This window comes from Anopheles stephensi, chromosome 2, assembly GCF_013141755.1.
Source record: "Anopheles stephensi strain Indian chromosome 2, UCI_ANSTEP_V1.0, whole genome shotgun sequence".
Lineage (NCBI taxonomy): Eukaryota > Metazoa > Arthropoda > Insecta > Diptera > Culicidae > Anopheles > Anopheles stephensi.
The window spans coordinates 39,036,580-39,055,784 of NC_050202.1; the positions used below are offsets into that span (position 1 = coordinate 39,036,580).

The window sequence follows — 19,205 nt, forward strand, 5'->3', positions numbered from 1 at the left end:
CACCGCTCACGGCAAAGCGCCGCCAATCTGCCAATCCAATATCCCAGCTTTTCTGGCGGCCGAAGTTTTTGAACCTACCACGGCTCCCGGTAATTGTGAACAGGCTAAAAGGACTTCATGGGAAGGGCCGTCCGGTGCCATTCTCATGACATCACAAGCCCATCGGAACCAGGCTAGTCTAATTTGCTACATGGTAGTGAGATCGCCTTAAAGCTTTTAGAGCTCCCCATTTTAGCACCTCCTCCATTGCCTTTACAAACACACGAAACCTAACATTCTTCTAAGCATCTCTGTTTTGGGACAGAGTGCACGTCACAGAGGACAGGCATTTAAGTGATTAAATTTCCTCAGGGCCTACTAGACCGGTTGGCAACTAGCACCCCTGTACGAAGTAGTTTTGGTATTATCAGTGCCGACTGTTGCCCCAGACAGACACGACAAAAGGCACCTGTTACGATTAAAGCATCCAGTGCGTCTACAAGTGTCTATAAAATACAAATATACAATCGCGTGATACGGTTCAAAGACACGGAGTAGGTCTAAAACTGACAAATTCTTCATATTCTTTGCATAAAAACAGTCTGGCTAGTGTTCCTGCTACTCATGTAGCATGTTTTTATTCTTATCGCACAATTGACTGTGTCTATTACAACGGGTACAAAACAACAAGCGAGCTTTTAAAAACGTTGCTCTACCGGTCTTTTTGGATTTCCGATTGCTTTCAATATTGTACGCAAGCACAATTTACGGTGGGATAGCAACCACCTTGCCATAAACCGTTCCTACTGTCAAATTGCCCACCTCGCTTTGAATGTATCTTGGTCAAAATGACAGCCGAAATAAACACACAAAAAACACACAAAAAGATAAAACAAAAAATTGTGCGTGTATCTGCTCTCGGTGCTTGTAATTATCCCTAAATTAAGAATTCCAATTATTTGTTGTGCCGCAATATGTAATTTCTCGTGCTGCAAATGGGGTACCAAAGTGTGTTGGTCTCAGACGCGGATTCCAAAGCAATCTTATCGATTTTTTAGCCGTAGAAATTGGGTTCGGAAAATTGATAGTCTTTTTGGGAGCGCTGCAGACGAATTACGGCTCGAAAATGGTGCATTTTTGCAAACTGTGCCAGCTGCTGCACAAAAATATGGACTTCATCCAGTGTGATGACTCCAATGTGTGGTTGTTGGAAACGGTCTTTTCGGTGAAGGTACGCGCAATCATTGTACCGATATAGGGCGTGAGAAGATTCATATGTTTTTTTTGGGTGTGTGTATTTGTGTTTTTTTTTAGATAACGCCAATCAACGGCCGTGTGGAGCCGATCTGTCGAAAATGCATTCGCAAGTACAACAAAGTGATGAAGGACCTGAAAAAGTCCAACGGAGGCTTCCCAGTGTCACGGCAAACCTTCATCGAACACAACAAGTTCCACAACGGCGATGCGGAGTCACTGTTTCAGTTCTCGAATGCCGAACAACCGGCGTCGCTCTCAAGCTCCCAGGGCCGATCGCTAGAGCAACATCCATACCTGATGGACGATGAAAGTAAGGAGCTCATGTTTACGGGACAGGTGGCGGACAAGATGAATGGAAGCCAAAATGGCATGACGCTGAACATTAGTGGCGAGGCGGCAACGGTCTACCGCATAACAATGGGTGACACGCAGGAATCGTCCGACGAGGACAGTTCCGATGGGAAAAGTACCATCGCCGATGAGGACGAGAGCTCCGAAGATTCTAGCGAAGACGACGAGGACGATGACGACGACTGCTGCAGTGACGATACGGACGATTCCAGTTCAAGCTGCAGCAGCACCAGCAGCACCGGTGGCAGCTCGTCCGAAACGGGCGCCAGTTTGCGATTGGACGAACACATTGACCGGAAAACGGAAGAGTCGACCGCTTTGTACAGTGCGTACATGGACGCACCGATAATGCACAATCTTCCCGAAGGGAGTCTTTTGCAGGGGGTCGGAGACGATGACGTTGTTGCCGACGGGGATCGAATTTTCTCAGACAAAACGCTCATGAACGATGTATTGGAACCATTGCAACTGGCCGAATCGTTGGCGAAAATTGAAGACAACATAGGGGTAGCAACGAAGCAGCTGCAGTGCGAAGAATCTCAAAAGCTTCCGTTGCAAGCGCGCGAATTACAAGCACCGGAGCAGAAAGTCGAGCAGCAGGAGCAAAACCAGCTGCACGAGGAGAAACCGCATAAACAAGACCCACCAGCAGCGCCCGACGAAGCGGCTGAAAGTGAGGAAGCTCCAAAAAAATCCCGAAAGCGCAAGAAACGAAACAATGGGACAGCGGTACAAACGAAAAACTACGTGTGCCTCGTCTGCCAGAAGCGATTCTCGAAGGCGATCTATCTGAAGGTGCACACCCGCACCCATACCGGAGAAAAGCCGTACGCGTGCGACATTTGCTTCAAGAGCTTCACGCAGGCATCTAGCTTAAACACCCACAAGCGGTTGCATTTCAACGTGAAACCGTTCGTGTGCGAAATCTGCAACCAACAGTATACCAGTGCCGGCAACTATAAAGTACACTTGCGTACGCACACGCAGGAGAAACCGTACGCTTGCAGTTACTGCGATAAGCGCTTCAGCCAGCATTCTAGCAAGAAGATGCATGAGCGCGTGCACAGCCAGGAAAAGCCGTACCCTTGCCAGGTGTGTCTGAAAGCGTTCAGCAATGTCAGCAATCTCACGGTGCACATGCGTATACACCAGGGGCTGAAGCCGTACAAGTGCGATAAGTGCGACAAAAGCTTCGCTCAGTCGCAAACTCTCAAGACGCACTACATCTCGGCCCACACGGACGTGCGACCGTTTCAGTGCGATCGGTGTCCGAAGTCGTACGCGACCCTGTCGAACTTGAACAACCATAAGCACACACACCTGGAGGAAAAACCGTTCGGATGCGAGGAGTGCGGGAAGCGATTTACGCAGAAGTCTTCTCTTAAAACGCACACCCTTACGCACAACACGGAGCGTCCGTTCCCGTGCGAGGAGTGCACGAAGTCGTTCAACACGCAGGCCATGTTGAACACGCACCGGCGCAATATGCACTGTACCGAGCGGCCATTCGCGTGCACCAAGTGCGATAAATCGTACGCGCAGGAAACGCGGCTCCGTCAGCACATGCTAAGCCACGCGGACGTTAAGCCGTACCCGTGCCAGGAGTGCAATAAAACGTTCACGACCGCCACCAACCTGCGCATCCATCAGCGGGTTCATTCGGGCGAAAAACCCTACCCATGCCCGACCTGCGGCAAATGCTTCTCGCAACGGTCGTCGCTGAGAACGCACGAAATACTGCATCTGCCACCGGAACTGCGGCCCGATCCGCCGGTTGTGGTTGATGTTGGCCGTGGACGGAAAAGGCGCAAGAAAAAGTTCGAATGTGGCCAGTGCGGAAAAGGGTTCGCACTACGTGGCCGGTACCGCAATCACATGAAACAGGTACACCAAAGAGATGTACAGGACGGGGACGACGACGACGACGACCGTGATAGGGATGATAAGTGCATGAGCGTGGACGGTTCGGGCGACAGTGACAATGGCGGGGAAGCCGATGCGGTTGAGACCAGTGTTAATGGAAGCGGGAAAAACAGTTTAACTACAGCCAACAGTATTTGCAATAATGATCGGCCTGGCAGGAATCCAGGTCGGCAACGACCCGACGAAGAGGAAGAGGATGAGGAGTACGGCGAGAACGAAACTCATGAAGACGATGATGAAGATTACGACGATGACGATGAGGGAGACGACGAGCATAATGATAACGATGATGAGGAGAATATGAACGAAGATGAAGAGGAGGAAGACGAGGAAGATGAGGAAGAGGAGGATGTGCATTTGAGCAATGCAGCAGGCGTTCCGTTGCAGGAGCAGCAGTTCCACTATGGGCAGATTATTTCCGAGCAAAACTAGTTCCGCCAATTCCTTTCCCAGTATCATTAGTGTGCTGTATGCGTTCCCATTCTGTTCGGCTGCAAAGCTGCACATATCCACTAATCCCTTTGTCGCTAGCTCTAGTGTGCCGTAATGTGGCACTGTACTCAGATCCCGATCTCCTTAGCTATCCCAAAAAGCAGTTCAATCATGAATGTCACACTACATGAAATACTCGTGTAATTGTAGTCGTTAGCTTAACCACCGTGGCGGGCAGCAACATTTTCGCCGATGCAATAAGGTCTGATCATCATTTACTAGAAATGTGATGTGCAATTTACCTTTTTTTTTAATCACACACACCCCGTTGCTCCCTGATGTCCTTGGCCAGTTTCGAAACGGTGTGGCCGAAACGTTTCGAACGGTGTGTGAGATGTGAAACGTGTTACGTTTCGAAACCCGCACAAGCCGGGAACGCGCGCGCGTTTGTATTTATTACGAACAGTTTTATTTTATATGAGATGATATTCTAGAAACATATACCCACACAAAACATTACGCGCGCGTGATTGATTTGCGCGAAAGAAACGTTTGACTCACATTCACAAAAAGCAGGTAGGTAATTTAAGCTTTATTTTCGATTTTATCGACCATCTAACTGTCCCGGAAATATTCGACACTTTGCTACCGCTCATGAATTTGACTGTGCCACTAAGCCCTCCAAACAGGCCCTACTTGATGTGACCGCCATCGCGAAGTTTAGTCAGCAAGGTATCAACATCGGGCAGTACGGATCCTGCCTGTCGGACAGGTGGATCCTCGACGGAAACAATTTCAATACGCGGCGTTGTGTCTACGCCCAAATCTTTCGGCGCCACCTTCTTAATCGGCTTCTTCTTGGCTTTCATAATGTTGGGTAAGGTCGCGTAACGTGGCGTATTGAGGCGCAGATCCGCGCTAACGACTGCCGGCATTTTGGCCTTGATCGTTTCCAAACCGCCATCTACTTCGCGCACCACCGTCAGCGTGTCGCCGTCCTTGTCGACCTTGGAGGCGAAGGTGGCCTGCGGCCAGTCCAAAACGGCGGCCGTCATCTGTGCAGTCTGGTTGCAATCGTCATCGATGGCCTGCTTGCCGAGTATCACCAAATCCGCCTTCTCGTCCTGTGCAAGCTTGGCCAATATTTTCGACACATGAATCGGTTGCAACAAATCAAACTCCTTGCCCGCCACCTCGACGTGAATGCCACGGTCGGCACCCATGGCCAGCGCAGTACGCAGTACTTCCTGCGATTGGGCCGGACCAACCGATACGGCCACCACCTCGGAGGCGATCTTTTTCTCCTTCAGTTTCACAGCTTCTTCTACGGCAATTTCATCGAACGGGTTCATCGAATGCTTTACGCCCTCGGTGACCACACCGGACTTGTCCGGTTTGACACGAATCTGTAAAGGAAACAACAGGTATAACATTTAGCGATGGGTAGGCGAAGATACCATTTCACGAGTCGCTTCCGACCAGCTGATTGCTGCTTCCGCCACAGGACGGAACAGTGTTGTGTAACGCGCGATGCAGAACGGCCCGCGGTTAGTTAACCGGGCTTATCAGTGATCATCTTCCTGGAGTCTTGGAATAGGTGCTGTCGGGGAAACGTATTCAAGTTATGTCGCCCCCATTCTCCCGGCGACACCCAGCCACCTAAGATTGTCGAATTCAAAACTTTAAAACCTACCTTTACAGCATAGTCGATAACTCGCTTGACTCCAACCAAAACCCGCGACATGATTGAATTTCGTTTCGCTTGCTGTAAATTTCCGCACGGACTAATCGGCGTCAACTTTGAATGCGATCCACAATGTATTCAATGTTGGCAAATTGAAGGATCAAAGTCTATTCCGCCAAGGTTGAGATACGCCATGGTGCGCTACTTCAGCAGTAACTACACGTATTTACGAGGAGGCCTGAATTTCTGTTCAACCAAATCGTTTTGCGTGTGCTTATTGCACTGGGAACTGCAAAATAGGAGAGTAATATGCAGTTATTTTACCCTTGTTGTCGTGTTTAATCTTTGTTGTATTGCAACGGTCGTCAAGAGACTCACCATTTGCTCATTGCCATTCATTTTTTAGTGATTTCCCTACAACGCCGTGTATACTCTGCTTAACCGTGAGTTGTCAACTAGCATGACGGGTTTAAGCTATCCACTTTCTATACACCTACGCCGAAGAAACACCACTTCATTCAGGCACAAATCGAATCAAATATACGTAAAAACATAACTTTTGTAACATACTAAATTACACCATGTGCAACACTTAACACGGAGCTTTGTGTTAATAACATTCCTCCGCGATTCGTTCGACAAAGTCTACGTTCGAGCACAAATATTTGGTTTTCGTCGCGTGAAAGGAGGCTTGTTGCGATGGTCAATACCGCCCCATTGGTGATGCGCTTGGTGGGGAGTTCGATTAAGATTGCACATCGAGCCGGCCACATAATTCGCGATGTAATGTGCCGCGGAGATCTGGGAATTGTCGAAAAAGGCAAGGATGATCTCCAAACTGAAGCCGACCGTTCGGCGCAGCGCTGCATCGTAGCGTCGCTGTCCAAGCAATTCCCGAATGTGACCATCATAGGTGAAGAAGGGCCGAGTGATCTAAATGTACTGAACTAAAGTCTCCTTACATTTACCACTTGTACTGTACCTAATCGGATTTGTGTATTGGTTTGTTCCAGGTACCTGATGATTGGTTGATCACCGAAAGCAATACTGAATTTTTGGAAAAACACAAATGTCCTGAAACTTTGGCTGATCTGAAGGAGTCGGATGTGGTGATTTGGGTCGATCCGCTGGACGGGACTAGCGAATACACCCAAGGATTTCTAGAGCGTGTAACTGTGCTGATCGGCATCGCGATCAACGATAGAGCTGTCGGTGGTGTGATACACCAACCGTACTACAAAACGGAGACTGGTGACATCGGTCGCACCATCTGGGGTTTGAAAGGATGCGGCACGGGCGGCATTGCGCCAGTCAAACCTCCGTCCGACCGGTTTCTGGTTACAACGACGCGTTCACATTCCAATGGTATCGTCCAATCCGCATTAGATGCACTGGCACCGGATGAGGTATTACGTGTCGGTGGTGCTGGTTACAAGGTGCTGCAGTTGCTTGAAGGCAAGGCCCATGCTTACGTGTTTGCGAGTGCCGGTTGTAAGAAATGGGACACCTGCGCACCGGAAGCCGTACTGGAAGCGAACGGTGGAACGCTCACAGATATGCTCGGGCGTCATTACAGGTATGGAAAGGATGTAAGCTTCCCGAACAGCAGCGGAGTTCTGGGTACCGTTGCCGGAGTGTCGCATGATGACGTTCTTTCCAAAATTCCGGAAACAGTTAAACAGGCTATGAACGTAGCTTAGACTTGTTCACTGGTTCTAAACATTGATATGAACATAGTTTTATTTGTTAGTGAAACATTGGAAAACTTTGAACCATACCCATCAAGCCGCTTTGTTTTTTTCTTCTTCGTAGTGAGAATGATCAACCCTCCCCGTAGGTGTAGTTTTTAAATACAATTAATCCTAAACGATTTTTCATCCATTTCCAAATCGCACACACACATACGTCACGCGTCTTTCAATAGTACCACCACTGGCCGTCTGCGTCGGATATAATGTTTTTCGGCCAGAGGCTTACAGCTTGGAAAGCGGTCGTTCTAGCATCGCCCGCAGCTCACGTCTGAGTATTTTACCGCTCACATTTTTTGGTATCTCCGCAACGAAACGAACGCCACCATGCAATCGCTTGGCTGGCGATGCGCGATCGGCCACGTATCGTTGCACCTCTTGCTCGGTAAGATTTGTTCCCGGCTGTTTGACCACGAAGGCCATCGGCAGTTCGCCTGCTGCCTCGTCCGGTAGTCCGACAACGCCTGCGTCTTTAATTTTTGGATTCGTAAGTAAGATCGCCTCAATTTCGGCTGGTGGCACCTGAAACCCTTTATATTTGATCAGCTCCTTCAAGCGATCAACGATGAAAAATTCTCCATCCTCATCATAGTAACCAATGTCCCCGGTGCGTAGCCAGCCGTTTTTATCGATCGTTTCATTTGTTGCCGTTTCGTTCCCAATGTATCCTTTCATAATTTGGGTGCCTTTAAAGTACAGTTCGCCCGGTGCGTTGGGACCCAGCAACTTCCCGGACGAAATGTCAACCACCTTCGCCATCGTACCCACCTGCAGCTTTCCTACGCTTCCGGACTTTTTCGAATCGTTTGTCTGTACCAACATGGCCAGTGTGGTCTCACTCATGCCATAACCTTGCAGAACGTGCTTTACGCCAAGACGCTTCCGGACCAACATTTCCGTTTCCCTGCTCAATGGGGCCGCGCCACACAGTAGCGTGTCCACACTGCTGAGATCGTAATTATCCACCAGTGGGTGTTTGGCCAAGAACACCATCAGCGGGGGAACGACGAACACAAACGAACAACGATAGTTTTCGATGCAGCTTAGGAACAATCCTTCCTCAAACTTTGGTAAAAATACCAACTTTAGCTTGTTGCATATAACATTAATCAATGTGAGGCAACCGAACGCATGGAACCATGGTATTACACTCAACACTACGGTGGGCACTTCGAACGAAGCCTCCAGCATGGTCAACAGGGATACGCTTGCTATAACATTGCGTTGCGTTAGTTGCACACCTTTCGGTAGGCCGGTCGTTCCGGAGGAGCACATGATCAAAGCGACGTGCTCTTCCATATTCGTCGGTTCTGGCCGGAAGTAGTACGGATTGATGGCACTCGTACGTGAGAAGAAATCATCGTAAAGCACCACGTCTGGTCCGAACGAGTTCTCATCGCCAAACAGAAAAATGTGCTTGATAAAATGCCGGTGTTTGCGAGCTACTGGAACTACCCGTTCGGCGGAATATGGCGAAATGAACAATATGGTTGGCTTCGAAAGGTTGAGTGCATGCTCGAATTCACCTGAAATAGAAAGGAAAAACATTCAATACCTGTTACAGCCGGCTAGCCTCACAACACAACAGCTACAGATAGTAGCATATATGTAAACAAAGCTTGTGTCGCTGATATCTTAATTGCCTAGTTAGCATTTATCTATTATAAAGTCCACCTCACAAATCCGTCACGATAGCAATCCCGTCCCACTGGAGTGGCGCTATCACAACAGACAGTTTGCCGAGCGATGAATTGCTCGAAGTACCCACCGCCGATAAGCGGCTTATCGTGCTCTCTGTCCATCCCGCTGTGCAACTTACGTTCGGTGTATGTCAAGTTAATCGGCGCGACAGCGGCATTCGCGAAAAAAGACGCGTACAAGGCTACGGGAAATTCGAGCCGATTTTCACTTATTATTCCCACGACATCGCCGGCACGCAGGCCCGCCTCGCTGCGTAGGCCCTCCGCTAGGCGTACACCGGTTTCCAACAGTTCCAAATATCGCAGCTCGCTCGAATACACTCCATCGATCTGGAAAGGTCAACATAGTGTCAATCATGCAAAGCGCGGCTGTGTGCAATTGCACGAGTAAAGGTTACCAGCTTACCACTGCTACGTTATCACCGTGGCGCATTAATCGTTTCATCAAGTACATTCCCAAAGATCCGCATCCTTCGGTAACATTCACTGGCTCCGGGGCTCCCGATAGGATCAATCTATTATCACGCTCGGACTGATTCATCTCGCACGATTAGCCAGTATAAATCGAACGAATTATGTAGTATGTTTTCCTCGTTTGGTAATCGGCATACACCACGACCTGTAGAGCACACTTCCAGGGCCTGCGTTTTCTTCCAAAAGTGAAGCGCACTAATGAAACAACTGATTCCGTGTGTCCAATATGCTTCACCACGGTCGTATGCTTAGAATAACCCAACCTGGGGTTATTTCAAAGCTGGTATTGTTTTTGTCGCATGCAATAGCTGTCAAAAATATCCCAAAAAGGGATGTTGCTGTTCTTGGTGGTGCTGATATCCGGAGGCTTTTGCTTTCTGGACCGTCCATCCGAGAATGAGGCACAATATCCAACGGAAAACTTTCCATTCATATTGAATGATTTTGTATAAATTTTCATAGCAACGAAGGCAAACAATCGTTTTTGAAATTCGTTGTTACTGTATCAGTATATCCAGGCTTATCCTATTCTAATACACATGCCTCGAGATGGCACGTAACCAGCCTTGAGGTGGTCTACAGCGGTTCAGTGCAAAGTCTCTTGGTGGATCAGGAGGCTTCATCTACTACGAGGAACCTTGCTAGAAATTGTTCCCTGGACATTCGTAGTAATCAAAGAAAAATCTTAAATCCAAATCATAACTACATGGACAAGCGTTTCATTTGCTCGCAAACCAGTTCTCTTTATTCAACAGTCAAACCATGTGATGACACCAGATTGGCAACAAACATAAATAGAATAATGTTAACACTTGCAAACAGATAAAAAGAGTAAAAAATTGCTCGTTCATTCGTCTACGATTTCATTCGGGTTCCGTTCGACCATGTTACCTTCGACGCTACAGCGCATTCGCTTTTTCTAATTTAATGTTTTTTACACTCACAAAAACTGCAGTTGCTGTCCACAGTACGGACAGCTTTTATTGAGGTATGACGATGTTCTTCGCACGAATATCGTAAAAAGTGAAAACAAATAAAAAAAAAACAATATTAACACAGACAGCATGTATAAATTACAACATATATCCTGAATTCGCTTTGACGCTTCGACTTAGAATTGCAGTCTTGGATACTCTTTTCAGGCGGTGTGGTTGTGGATTTGTCACTAAATAAAATGCATATGCGTAATTTAAGGTAAACCCGGTTCAAAACATATCGTCCACCTTTTCCGACTTGATAACGACTGTTGCATTTGGTTTGGTGGTCGGTGGTGCAGGAACGCTCCCATCAACTAGATCTACTATTGTGGAGGATGGCGCAGGTATTAGCATAACATCGTTGTTTTCTGCAGGTTGGATATCTGCATTTGTTTTTGTCCGATATTCTTCTGTGCTCGTGTTGGAAATAGTACCCTTTTTCGTTTTGCGAATCTTTGCGATTTTCTTTCGACCTTTAACAAGTTCTCCGGGGTTTCTAACGAATGCAGCGTCGTCCTTCTTTGTTGGACGATACTTTTCTCCGATGAAACCGGAACATTTTTGTGCACCGCACAAGCATGCACGCTTGCTATTTCCCAAGCTCTCCAAGTTGTAATTGAAGGTCAGTTCTTTACCCTGAAAAATCGTTCAAACACAAGCAATGTGTCATTTATTAATATGGTGGAACATAAAACCCAATATACGCCGCCAATCAGTAACTTACCGCTTTTATATCAGTAATAGCGAACAGGCCTATGACGCGCGTTTCGCCAATCGTCCATTTTTGCGTTTCGCAATTCGGTTCGCAGGAGTGATTGATGAAACGCGACATATTTCCTTTCGATCCGGCATCGATGGTCAGATCAGGTTCGACCGTAAGGAAGTAATAGTTCTCCTCTTTCGCTGTCTGCATCGTTTTCACTCGTCGATCAAACTCCTCCGAATTGATCACTTCGCCAACATATTCAATAACAAACTGTCCACTTTGCAGGTCTTCCAGTGTCACCAAACCAAAACCTTTGTCCGCAAAGTTGCGCACTTCCAGTGCGGGATACATCCGCTTGGTGAATCGTTGATTTGAGCAGCGATCTTTCGCCGGGCAGGTTTTTGCACTACACTCCATAAAGATTGCACGATTCAGGCACGCTGACGTAGGACCGCAAGGATCTTCATCGCCCGGTTGGCAACGGCACACCGAATCTTCGATTCCATCCAACTGGCGGCGATTCGTCGACGGTTGCTTTAGAGGAGCAACATACCGATTGGATTTTATCTTTGTATAGATCGGAGCGGCCTTGGAGTTGCTTAAGCTTCCGTACGGACGAGGCTGTTTGGTGGATTCCAGTATTTGGAAAATTTTGCTGGCCTCGATCATAGCCAAACGATATTTCTTATCCATTGAAGATCCAGACTTTCCTTCGCCCAAATTTTCCGAATCTTCATGTTGATACAGGTACATTCGCTTTCGGTTCAGCCAGCACATATCGTAGGTGTTGAAAAATTTTACACATATATCCGATGGTTTGTGTGGCTTTTGCAGCACTCGATCCGGTATTTCGGAAGGTGGCACCGTCAACGCTGGCCACCAACGATAAATGCCCATTTTCGCGATGACTATCTCGTTGTACAGCGGCATTCTGCCCGATTCGCACTGTTCACAGAAATACTTCCCGACCGGCGGACTGAATGGAAGACAATCCAGGTGGCACGCAAACGGGCACGCTTCGCAACAAATTAACTCGCCTCCCTTGCCGCAGATGAAACACCAATTGACATTTAATGCTATCTGTTCGACACTGTGCTTAGGACAGACCAGCTGCTTGGAGGTAAGTATTTCCGATCCGGCCGGTATGCATCTAGCATCCGGGTGATACGATGCCGGACACTTCATACAGCTCGTCAAAGCCGCTTTCCCTAAGGACGCCGTGTTGCGCGGATCATTTGATACGCAGGTGTGACAAACGTGGTACGGGCAGACGATGGTGTTTGTACTAATGACGCGATACTGCGGAAACAGCCGCAGGCAGGAAAGATGATACTCGCGCGTACACTTGCTCTCCGTGCAACGGAACTTTTCTTCTGCGATCGTTTCTTCGCTCCCATCGTTGCATATGAAACATTTTTTCTCGTTCATTACGGTCGTCGAGCATATGGCACACGAGAAACGCTTCTCCTCGATTTCTTCCTGCAGTTTTGCCACCTGCGCAGCATCGTCGGTCAAGCATAATAAATGCACATGCTGAAGGCACTTGCTACATTTGGTAACGTTGTTGGGTCGATTGCACACATAGCACACAAATCCCTTTGGAATGCCTTTGGTGAGGACATTTTTATCCAGCTGAAAAATGAACTTATCCTCCAACGATTGCGGTTCCTTTTTAATGCTTTGCGACAGATGTCGTGGTTTGGGATTGTTCGCCATCTCCGCCTTGCTATCGCTCGCCAACGGTTTGAGACCCATCTTTTCAAAAGTGTTACGCAGCGCTAGTGCTCGTTGCCGGCTGGCAGTGCGATCTGAGCCACGGTTGGAGGAGACATTCTTGAGGCAGCATATTCGTCGAACATGAAATTGCAGGCTCTCTTCGATCTCGTGATTCGTGCGTCCGTCGAACATGTAGTAACGGATAAATTGCAAGATATCGTCATATTCGTGGTTCATTTCGGACGTTGGCGATGCCGTTTCCATCAGTCCTGCGTTCAGTTCACCAGTATTCATTTCCTCACTGTCCAATGATTGCAAGAAACGATCGAACCTGCTGTCGTATTGACTGCTGGTTGTTTTTGAAGGCGTGGAGCATTTCACTCTTTTCATGGGATTTTTGGATGAGCCAAGGCCTGGCAGAGCTTCGTATGCAGGACTTTCGGGTGAAGATGAACGTTCCCTCTTGTATGATGCCGTCTGACTATCGGATACAGTCCGATGGTTGAATGGCACTGTTTCTGGCACATGATGTGACAAAGCCTGCTGAGTGATTTTACCCGCGCGAATCGCGCTGCGATGTCGCTCTATTTTCAATGTGATCAACTCTGCCTTTACTTCTTCGTCATACTTTGCGATACGGTCGTCGATAGGCATTGCGAAGTATTTTTCTGCTAAATCACATGCAACTTTCCACCGTTTGAGCAGGTTTGTCCGTAGCGCTTGCTTGACGTACTTTCCGTAGTGCAGATTTCGTGCCTCCGTGCAATAGTTTTCCACGCCCTCAAACGGCACCATGCACGTTTCCTTTATCCAACCACGGCGACCTTTATCGGCGAAAAAGCTTACGTGAATTTCCATCATCTTATCTCCATGGATACGCGTTATTCGTTCACTTTCTGGATCAACCCGAACAAGGCAGGGCCAGTGTATGACCTTCTTTGACTGTGCGCCCCAGTAGATAGTGCCCGCACGGTACCCATTACCAAGATCAATGGAAGATCCCTTGGCACTGTCAACGTCCGACGACCGTTTGCGCACGACCAAATCGTGTAGAAAGTTATGAGTGCTCGTGCTTGTATCTGTATTGCTTTCATCCGCGCTAACAATCTTGATTTCGTCCATGTTGAGTATCTTTTTATCCTCGTGTGGTGTCTCAGACCGCCCAGAAACATCTTCATCTGCCGGCGGCGTCCGCGGTAACGGTTGCTCTAATTTAGGAAACTCTGGATTCTCTTGCTCAGCGGCCTCTGCTTTCTGTTTGCTTTTAAGCGGGGAAATGGCAACATATCTCATCAGATCTACCGGAACGTAGTCTGAATTGTCCTTCTGTTTTTGATGCCGACCATATCGGCTAACGCGACGGTCCGCATCCGTACTGATTTCAGTCATTTTGGGGCTCAACGAACTGGAAAGCTGCTTCAAAAGATATTGACCGCGCGGTCGTGGAACATTATTGCTGTTTTCATCGGTGGATGCTTGTCGCACATTCACGGAAACAACATTTTCCTTTTCTGACAAATGCTCCGAATAGCTGGAAGTGTTCACTGTGACAATATAAACCACAAAAAGCTGTGAGTGTGTAATCATATCAAATAGTCAATCAACTGATGGCACAGAACTCACCTTTGTATTCTTTTGCTTTCAGGCCGCTTGGTGGTGGTACGGTGTTTTTATGTTTCAGTTTTTTCATCGTTCTTTTTGCGCCCTTATTTGGTTTAGTGTTCTTCACTTTGGAGGTTCTGCGAATAGTAGAAGCACAAAATACAACAATAACGGTGGCGTGCATGGTACGTTTGCTTCTCCCTATACCCAACACCATAAAACCGTCGTAGCCCGGATCTGTTTCTTGGGAAGTTGTGACGAGGCGATGCTCAAGCAAAGTATAAAATGCCCGCCAAATTTCACGCGCAGGCACCGGAATGATGCACAATGTTTGACAGATTTACATGCAGGGAAACCGGAAAGATGCGCATCTACCTGTTGCATCCCGTGATTTCGTTTTTTCTCTATTTTGCAATATGCACAATTTACACCGATTTCTACACGTACTGCACGTACCTTTCGCGAGATCGCGTTTTGCTCGGCATCTTTCGGCGTACTTTCTGAAGTAGCGGATGTAGCGGAATTTGCACTGGCGACGACGAACAATCTTGCATCAATATTAAATGATAGAAGCAAATGTTAACACGGGACAACACAACATTGCACTCCTGCTCAATAGAATAAAAAAACGTAAAAAGAACACTAATTAACCACAGCAAAATTAAAAACGCTGTTTTACGCGCGTGACGCTCCGTGTTTCCATAGGCCTTCTATTGTGCTTCGTTTTTGGACGCTGTTTGACAGCTTCGGCAATTCACACGCAAGGTCGCGCCATTTTGCGTCTTTTTACAGCTGCAGATGACGTTTGAATTCCACGAATTCGGCTGAAAATGAGCTCAACTCCACACGAAGAACCATTTCCGCATCTTTTGCTGCCTTACTTTCTAATTAAATTATATGCGGAAGCAACTGCTCTATCCTTAAGATGTTTATATATACATTTATTCAAAACATTATAATGGTTAAATCCGATCGATCTACATCTATTGTAGTTGGGGGTGGCTCCTTGTTGATGATGTGCCTGCGCCACAATAGAAGGCCTACGTTGACTGCATGCATCAGCATGGGCAAGAATAAGACCCAATATGAAACTCCCAGCGCAGCCAAGCCGGACGAAGTGTAAGGAATCTGTATCGTCAGGGTGTCGGTTATAGCGATATTATCGATAAGAGTCCCAGCAAACAGTGATCCCCACATGATCATACAAAGAGCGGTGGCTCCGATAACCACTCCGTTCCAAATGAACAATCCAAACACATTGAAGATCGGTTCTACTGGATTGAATAGCACGTTGATTATAGAGAAGCTGGCGGAAGCGGCTGCAAAAGCTATCGATATTCCGATAAACACAACCGTTGACACCCAAAGCCCAGTGTTGATAAAGTTGGTGCGATCGAAATCTGATACGGATGTCTGTCGGCTCAGGGAAGATTTGTTTGGATGCGGTGGATTGGCAATAGATAGCACCTTTGAAGTGCGAACAGGGCAATCTGCTGGACGCAATCCTTTCAAAAGTTTCAACACTTCGTCCGTTCGGGTTTCCTCGTCTTGTTGGCAACTGAATGCACAAACATACTCTTGATAAAGACATGTAACTGAAATCAAATACAAAATTCATATGGTTTATGCTGCGTATCGGAAACAGATATAATTCTTACGTGTAAGATCGTAGTATCGCGGGTTTGGGAGAAAGTTCTGCGTCAGCGATCCAGTAAACAGTCCGTAGTTTACTTCACTGTTCTTAAAAGCGCTCATTTCGTATGCTTCTGAAGTAACCTACAATGAAAAAGATAGTTGAACGTCTCGGAACCTCTTTGATGGAAAATGTGCGAAACTAAGTTACCCAATAAGGTGTGCATAGCGAGACTATCAGAGCGGTCAACGATACACATGATACAATAAACGTAGCGAAGAGCAGATTCCATTTCGTTTTAGCCATTTCTCGGGATGTTCTTTAGTTCGAATCAGCTGATGTATCCTGTTTGCATCTTTAACAGCAGTGCGAATGTGTTAATATGTTGTCTCATCCGTAGTATCGTTAAAACTGAGTCATTAGAATCGGGCAAATATTGCTGCCACTTGTTGGTTGTGCGCATACAGGTGAAAATCAGATAAGGCATTTAATTGGCTATTGAGGACTGATAACGGCCAATGGTGTGGTGACGAAATAGAAGGAACCCCACGCATCTTCACACTAGGCCGCAATATTTATGTGTTTGTTTATATCCCATACCAGGTACTGATTACATTATTTTAGTTTTGCAATGATAAGCTCAAGAGAAGTTGCGGTTTCCCTTGCACAATTTTCAATGAATGCAGACTTCCAAGTGATGAAAACACTGAATGCTTTGAAACATTAGAAAAAGTGTCGCGGTGCGAGGAACGCTTCCGCATGTGAAGTGTTGAACTCCTGGTTGTAGAACTAGCGGGGCAATTGGCATTTGGAAAACTGTCAATGTGACTTTGTGGATGTCAAAGAACGAACGAACGAAGAGCGAAAGCAAGAAAGGAAACGACTGGAAAGATTTTCATTAAAAACGTGAGTTATGCTGTATATTTTTGGAACTATTCAACATCAATCGTGTCGCTAAAATAATTCCCGTTTCAAAAACTTTCTGATGAGTTTGATAATGTATACATTGTAAACGAAACTGGTCTTTGAAACATCTGTCCGTGGACTGTGCTCCATGAGGTGCCAATTTGCGTAATCAGTGCTTTGAAAACAACATAGTGCACTACCTATTTGCGTCTGATGAAAAAATAGAGAGAATTGACTATTGGATCAAGTGTGATTCCCGAACTGCATTTATATTTTAGATCCTCATAGAAAAACCAAACCCAAAATGGAAGAGTATGCACGTGAACCGTGTCCGTATCGTATCGTGGACGATTGTGGTGGAGCATTTGCAATGGGCTGCATTGGTGGAGGCGTATTTCAAGCAATAAAAGGATTCCGTAATGCTCCGTCTGGGTTTAATCGACGTTTGGTAAGAAGCGTTTGCAAAGACAACATAGACAAATCGGTTCGTTTAAGCAACATGTTTTGTTTATTTTCAGCTTGGAAGCTTAACAGCGATTAAAAGCCGGTCGCCAATAATTGCTGGAAACTTTGCCGTATGGGGTGGCATGTTCAGCACTATCGATTGCACACTAGTGCATTTTCGTAAGAAAGAAGATCCATGGAACTCTATAATTAGTGGTGCGGCCACGGGAGGAATCTTAGCGGCGCGAAACGGTGTACCGGCCATGATCGGCAGTGCAGTGATAGGTGGCGTGTTGTTGGCTCTGATTGAAGGCGTAGGTATCATGTTTACGCGCATATCTGCTGAACAGTTCCGGAACCCCACTCCCCCGACCGACGATCCTTCAGTGCTGGGCGATCCAAATCAGCAGCAAATGTCTTCAGCCCCTCCATCGCCATTCGCGTTTGGCCAGTCAGGGCAGAACTATCAATAATGAGTGCGTTGCACGGTTGTTGCGGATATCGAATCACCACGTATGCTGCCCTTTCATTTTAGGCAGAATAAGAGCAATTCGTGAGGCCGATGTGTTTTTAATTTGGGTGTTCTGGCTAAGTGTATATTTAAAACCATTAATGTATATTTTCGAGTGATAGTGTGAATGCGATTCCAGATGTCTCTACAATAAGTGTGTCGATCAGATACCGACGTTCGATATTAGTTTGTTGGTGGGATCGACTGATACTTTTTAGGGATTGGAATGTTGTGTGCAAGAATAGTTGTTTGCGATGAAATCCTAGATGGATATGTATGTATGTGTGACGTGCTATAGTTCTGGTAGTATCTCATGTTTGTTGATTGATTTGCTTTCTAGTGATTGATTAATTTGAAAGTACGATACGATATGAAATATTGCCCGAACTTTTTAGATAACACGCGGTTAGAAGTTATGAATAGGACTTGTGCCAGCACAAGAAGAAGCATGCGGGATCAGTGTACCGCAAACACAAATAGACAAGTTGTAACAGTAATCAAGTGATTATTTCCTGTAAATAGAACTCGCGCCGTCATTACAATACCAACTCTTTAAAAGTCGACCGCTATGGATAATTGCGCTAATAAATAAATTTCTAGCATGACAGCAGAACTGAAATATTTTGGTTAAGGGTCTGTAAAATATATTATCGTTTTTGTACACAGTCGCCGGGAACTATTTCATAGAATATTGAGAGACGCTATGACCAATGCAATACAGGATACACCTTTGAATCTGATAGACATGGATCATTTGATGACTAATAATGAATAATGCGGTGCAGCTCATAGTTCCACCCATCTTTTGGCTCCTTGTAGTGATCATTTGAACGTGAAAAATGAAAACTTCCCTTCTCCAAGGGGCCTAGTCCAAGAAGCTCATTCCTAGGGTCCGCCTAGTTCAAGGGGCCTGCTCCGAGGGGTATATTTGACCAGGGGGCCTAATCGAAAGGAGCCTAGCTCAAATGTTGTAATCCGAAGTGTCTGATCTAAGGGGTCGATCGGTCCTATTCGAAGAAGCCTAGTAGGCTCCTTGCTACGCCAAACCGACTAGTTTTTTGCAGGGCATCACGGAATAGGAAGACAGTTTTACCAGGAGATAACAGACCACCGAAATAAAATCAGACCTAAGGAGACCTGTTGCCGGAATAAGGACGGGGGA

The 19,205-nt window shown here is 46.6% G+C and overlaps 7 protein-coding genes across 7 annotated transcripts; 3 read left to right on the forward strand and 4 right to left on the reverse strand.

Annotated features, from left to right (window-relative positions):
• The first annotated feature begins 839 nt into the window (after positions 1-839).
• Positions 840-4,461, forward strand: LOC118507781 (zinc finger protein 135-like). The gene is made up of 2 exons (XM_036046815.1): positions 840-1,210; positions 1,294-4,461. Exons 1-2 carry the CDS (start codon positions 1,106-1,108, stop codon positions 3,940-3,942), a joined length of 2,754 nt encoding a protein of 917 aa, XP_035902708.1. The 5' UTR covers positions 840-1,105; the 3' UTR covers positions 3,943-4,461.
• Positions 4,462-4,504: 43 nt separating this feature from the next.
• Positions 4,505-5,816, reverse strand: LOC118507785 (electron transfer flavoprotein subunit beta). Its single transcript, XM_036046820.1, has 2 exons — positions 5,636-5,816; positions 4,505-5,348 (listed from the first exon to the last, which is right to left on the reverse strand). The coding sequence occupies exons 1-2, from the start codon at positions 5,684-5,686 to the stop codon at positions 4,635-4,637; spliced, it is 765 nt and encodes a 254-aa protein (XP_035902713.1). The 5' UTR covers positions 5,687-5,816; the 3' UTR covers positions 4,505-4,634.
• A 268-nt stretch (positions 5,817-6,084) lies between these two features.
• On the forward strand, positions 6,085-7,403 carry LOC118507784 (3'(2'),5'-bisphosphate nucleotidase 1). The gene is made up of 2 exons (XM_036046819.1): positions 6,085-6,565; positions 6,640-7,403. Exons 1-2 carry the CDS (start codon positions 6,326-6,328, stop codon positions 7,324-7,326), a joined length of 927 nt encoding a protein of 308 aa, XP_035902712.1. The 5' UTR covers positions 6,085-6,325; the 3' UTR covers positions 7,327-7,403.
• LOC118507783 (4-coumarate--CoA ligase 1) lies at positions 7,323-9,808 on the reverse strand. The gene is made up of 3 exons (XM_036046817.1): positions 9,481-9,808; positions 9,194-9,404; positions 7,323-8,900 (listed from the first exon to the last, which is right to left on the reverse strand). Exons 1-3 carry the CDS (start codon positions 9,613-9,615, stop codon positions 7,600-7,602), a joined length of 1,647 nt encoding a protein of 548 aa, XP_035902710.1. The 5' UTR covers positions 9,616-9,808; the 3' UTR covers positions 7,323-7,599.
• A 457-nt stretch (positions 9,809-10,265) lies between these two features.
• LOC118507779 (probable histone-lysine N-methyltransferase Mes-4) lies at positions 10,266-15,287 on the reverse strand. The gene is made up of 4 exons (XM_036046814.1): positions 15,006-15,287; positions 14,571-14,686; positions 11,250-14,491; positions 10,266-11,161 (listed from the first exon to the last, which is right to left on the reverse strand). The coding sequence occupies exons 1-4, from the start codon at positions 15,101-15,103 to the stop codon at positions 10,754-10,756; spliced, it is 3,864 nt and encodes a 1,287-aa protein (XP_035902707.1). The 5' UTR covers positions 15,104-15,287; the 3' UTR covers positions 10,266-10,753.
• Positions 15,288-15,466: 179 nt separating this feature from the next.
• Positions 15,467-16,968, reverse strand: LOC118507786. The gene is made up of 3 exons (XM_036046821.1): positions 16,393-16,968; positions 16,208-16,325; positions 15,467-16,144 (listed from the first exon to the last, which is right to left on the reverse strand). Exons 1-3 carry the CDS (start codon positions 16,486-16,488, stop codon positions 15,495-15,497), a joined length of 864 nt encoding a protein of 287 aa, XP_035902714.1. The 5' UTR covers positions 16,489-16,968; the 3' UTR covers positions 15,467-15,494.
• LOC118507788 (mitochondrial import inner membrane translocase subunit Tim17-A-like) lies at positions 16,943-18,662 on the forward strand. The gene is made up of 3 exons (XM_036046824.1): positions 16,943-17,088; positions 17,367-17,536; positions 17,607-18,662. The coding sequence occupies exons 2-3, from the start codon at positions 17,393-17,395 to the stop codon at positions 18,003-18,005; spliced, it is 543 nt and encodes a 180-aa protein (XP_035902717.1). The 5' UTR covers positions 16,943-17,088; positions 17,367-17,392; the 3' UTR covers positions 18,006-18,662.
• Positions 18,663-19,205: the final 543 nt, after the last annotated feature.

Excerpts from the sequence above, each read along its gene's own strand:
- LOC118507788 (XM_036046824.1), top strand. The coding sequence starts at position 17,393 with ATGGAAGAGTATGCACGTGAACCGTGTCCGTATCGTATCGTGGACGAT. Across the intron at positions 17,537-17,606 it reads CTGGGTTTAATCGACGTTTG|CTTGGAAGCTTAACAGCGAT; the intron begins GTAAGAAGCGTT and ends GTTTATTTTCAG.
- LOC118507786 (XM_036046821.1), bottom strand. The coding sequence starts at position 16,488 with ATGGCTAAAACGAAATGGAATCTGCTCTTCGCTACGTTTATTGTATCA. Across the intron at positions 16,326-16,392 it reads CGCTATGCACACCTTATTGG|GTTACTTCAGAAGCATACGA; the intron begins GTAACTTAGTTT and ends TTTTCATTGTAG. Across the intron at positions 16,145-16,207 it reads GCGATACTACGATCTTACAC|TTACATGTCTTTATCAAGAG; the intron begins GTAAGAATTATA and ends ATTTGATTTCAG.
- LOC118507785 (XM_036046820.1), bottom strand. The coding sequence starts at position 5,686 with ATGTCGCGGGTTTTGGTTGGAGTCAAGCGAGTTATCGACTATGCTGTA. Across the intron at positions 5,349-5,635 it reads TTATCGACTATGCTGTAAAG|ATTCGTGTCAAACCGGACAA; the intron begins GTAGGTTTTAAA and ends TTTCCTTTACAG.
- LOC118507781 (XM_036046815.1), top strand. The coding sequence starts at position 1,106 with ATGGTGCATTTTTGCAAACTGTGCCAGCTGCTGCACAAAAATATGGAC. Across the intron at positions 1,211-1,293 it reads AAACGGTCTTTTCGGTGAAG|ATAACGCCAATCAACGGCCG; the intron begins GTACGCGCAATC and ends GTTTTTTTTTAG.
- LOC118507784 (XM_036046819.1), top strand. The coding sequence starts at position 6,326 with ATGGTCAATACCGCCCCATTGGTGATGCGCTTGGTGGGGAGTTCGATT. Across the intron at positions 6,566-6,639 it reads AAGGGCCGAGTGATCTAAAT|GTACCTGATGATTGGTTGAT; the intron begins GTACTGAACTAA and ends GGTTTGTTCCAG.
- LOC118507779 (XM_036046814.1), bottom strand. The coding sequence starts at position 15,103 with ATGCAAGATTGTTCGTCGTCGCCAGTGCAAATTCCGCTACATCCGCTA. Across the intron at positions 14,687-15,005 it reads AAAACGCGATCTCGCGAAAG|AACCTCCAAAGTGAAGAACA; the intron begins GTACGTGCAGTA and ends TACTATTCGCAG. Across the intron at positions 11,162-11,249 it reads CTATTACTGATATAAAAGCG|GGTAAAGAACTGACCTTCAA; the intron begins GTAAGTTACTGA and ends ACGATTTTTCAG.
- LOC118507783 (XM_036046817.1), bottom strand. The coding sequence starts at position 9,615 with ATGAATCAGTCCGAGCGTGATAATAGATTGATCCTATCGGGAGCCCCG. Across the intron at positions 9,405-9,480 it reads ACGGTGATAACGTAGCAGTG|ATCGATGGAGTGTATTCGAG; the intron begins GTAAGCTGGTAA and ends TGACCTTTCCAG. Across the intron at positions 8,901-9,193 it reads TAACTTGACATACACCGAAC|GTGAATTCGAGCATGCACTC; the intron begins GTAAGTTGCACA and ends TTTCTATTTCAG.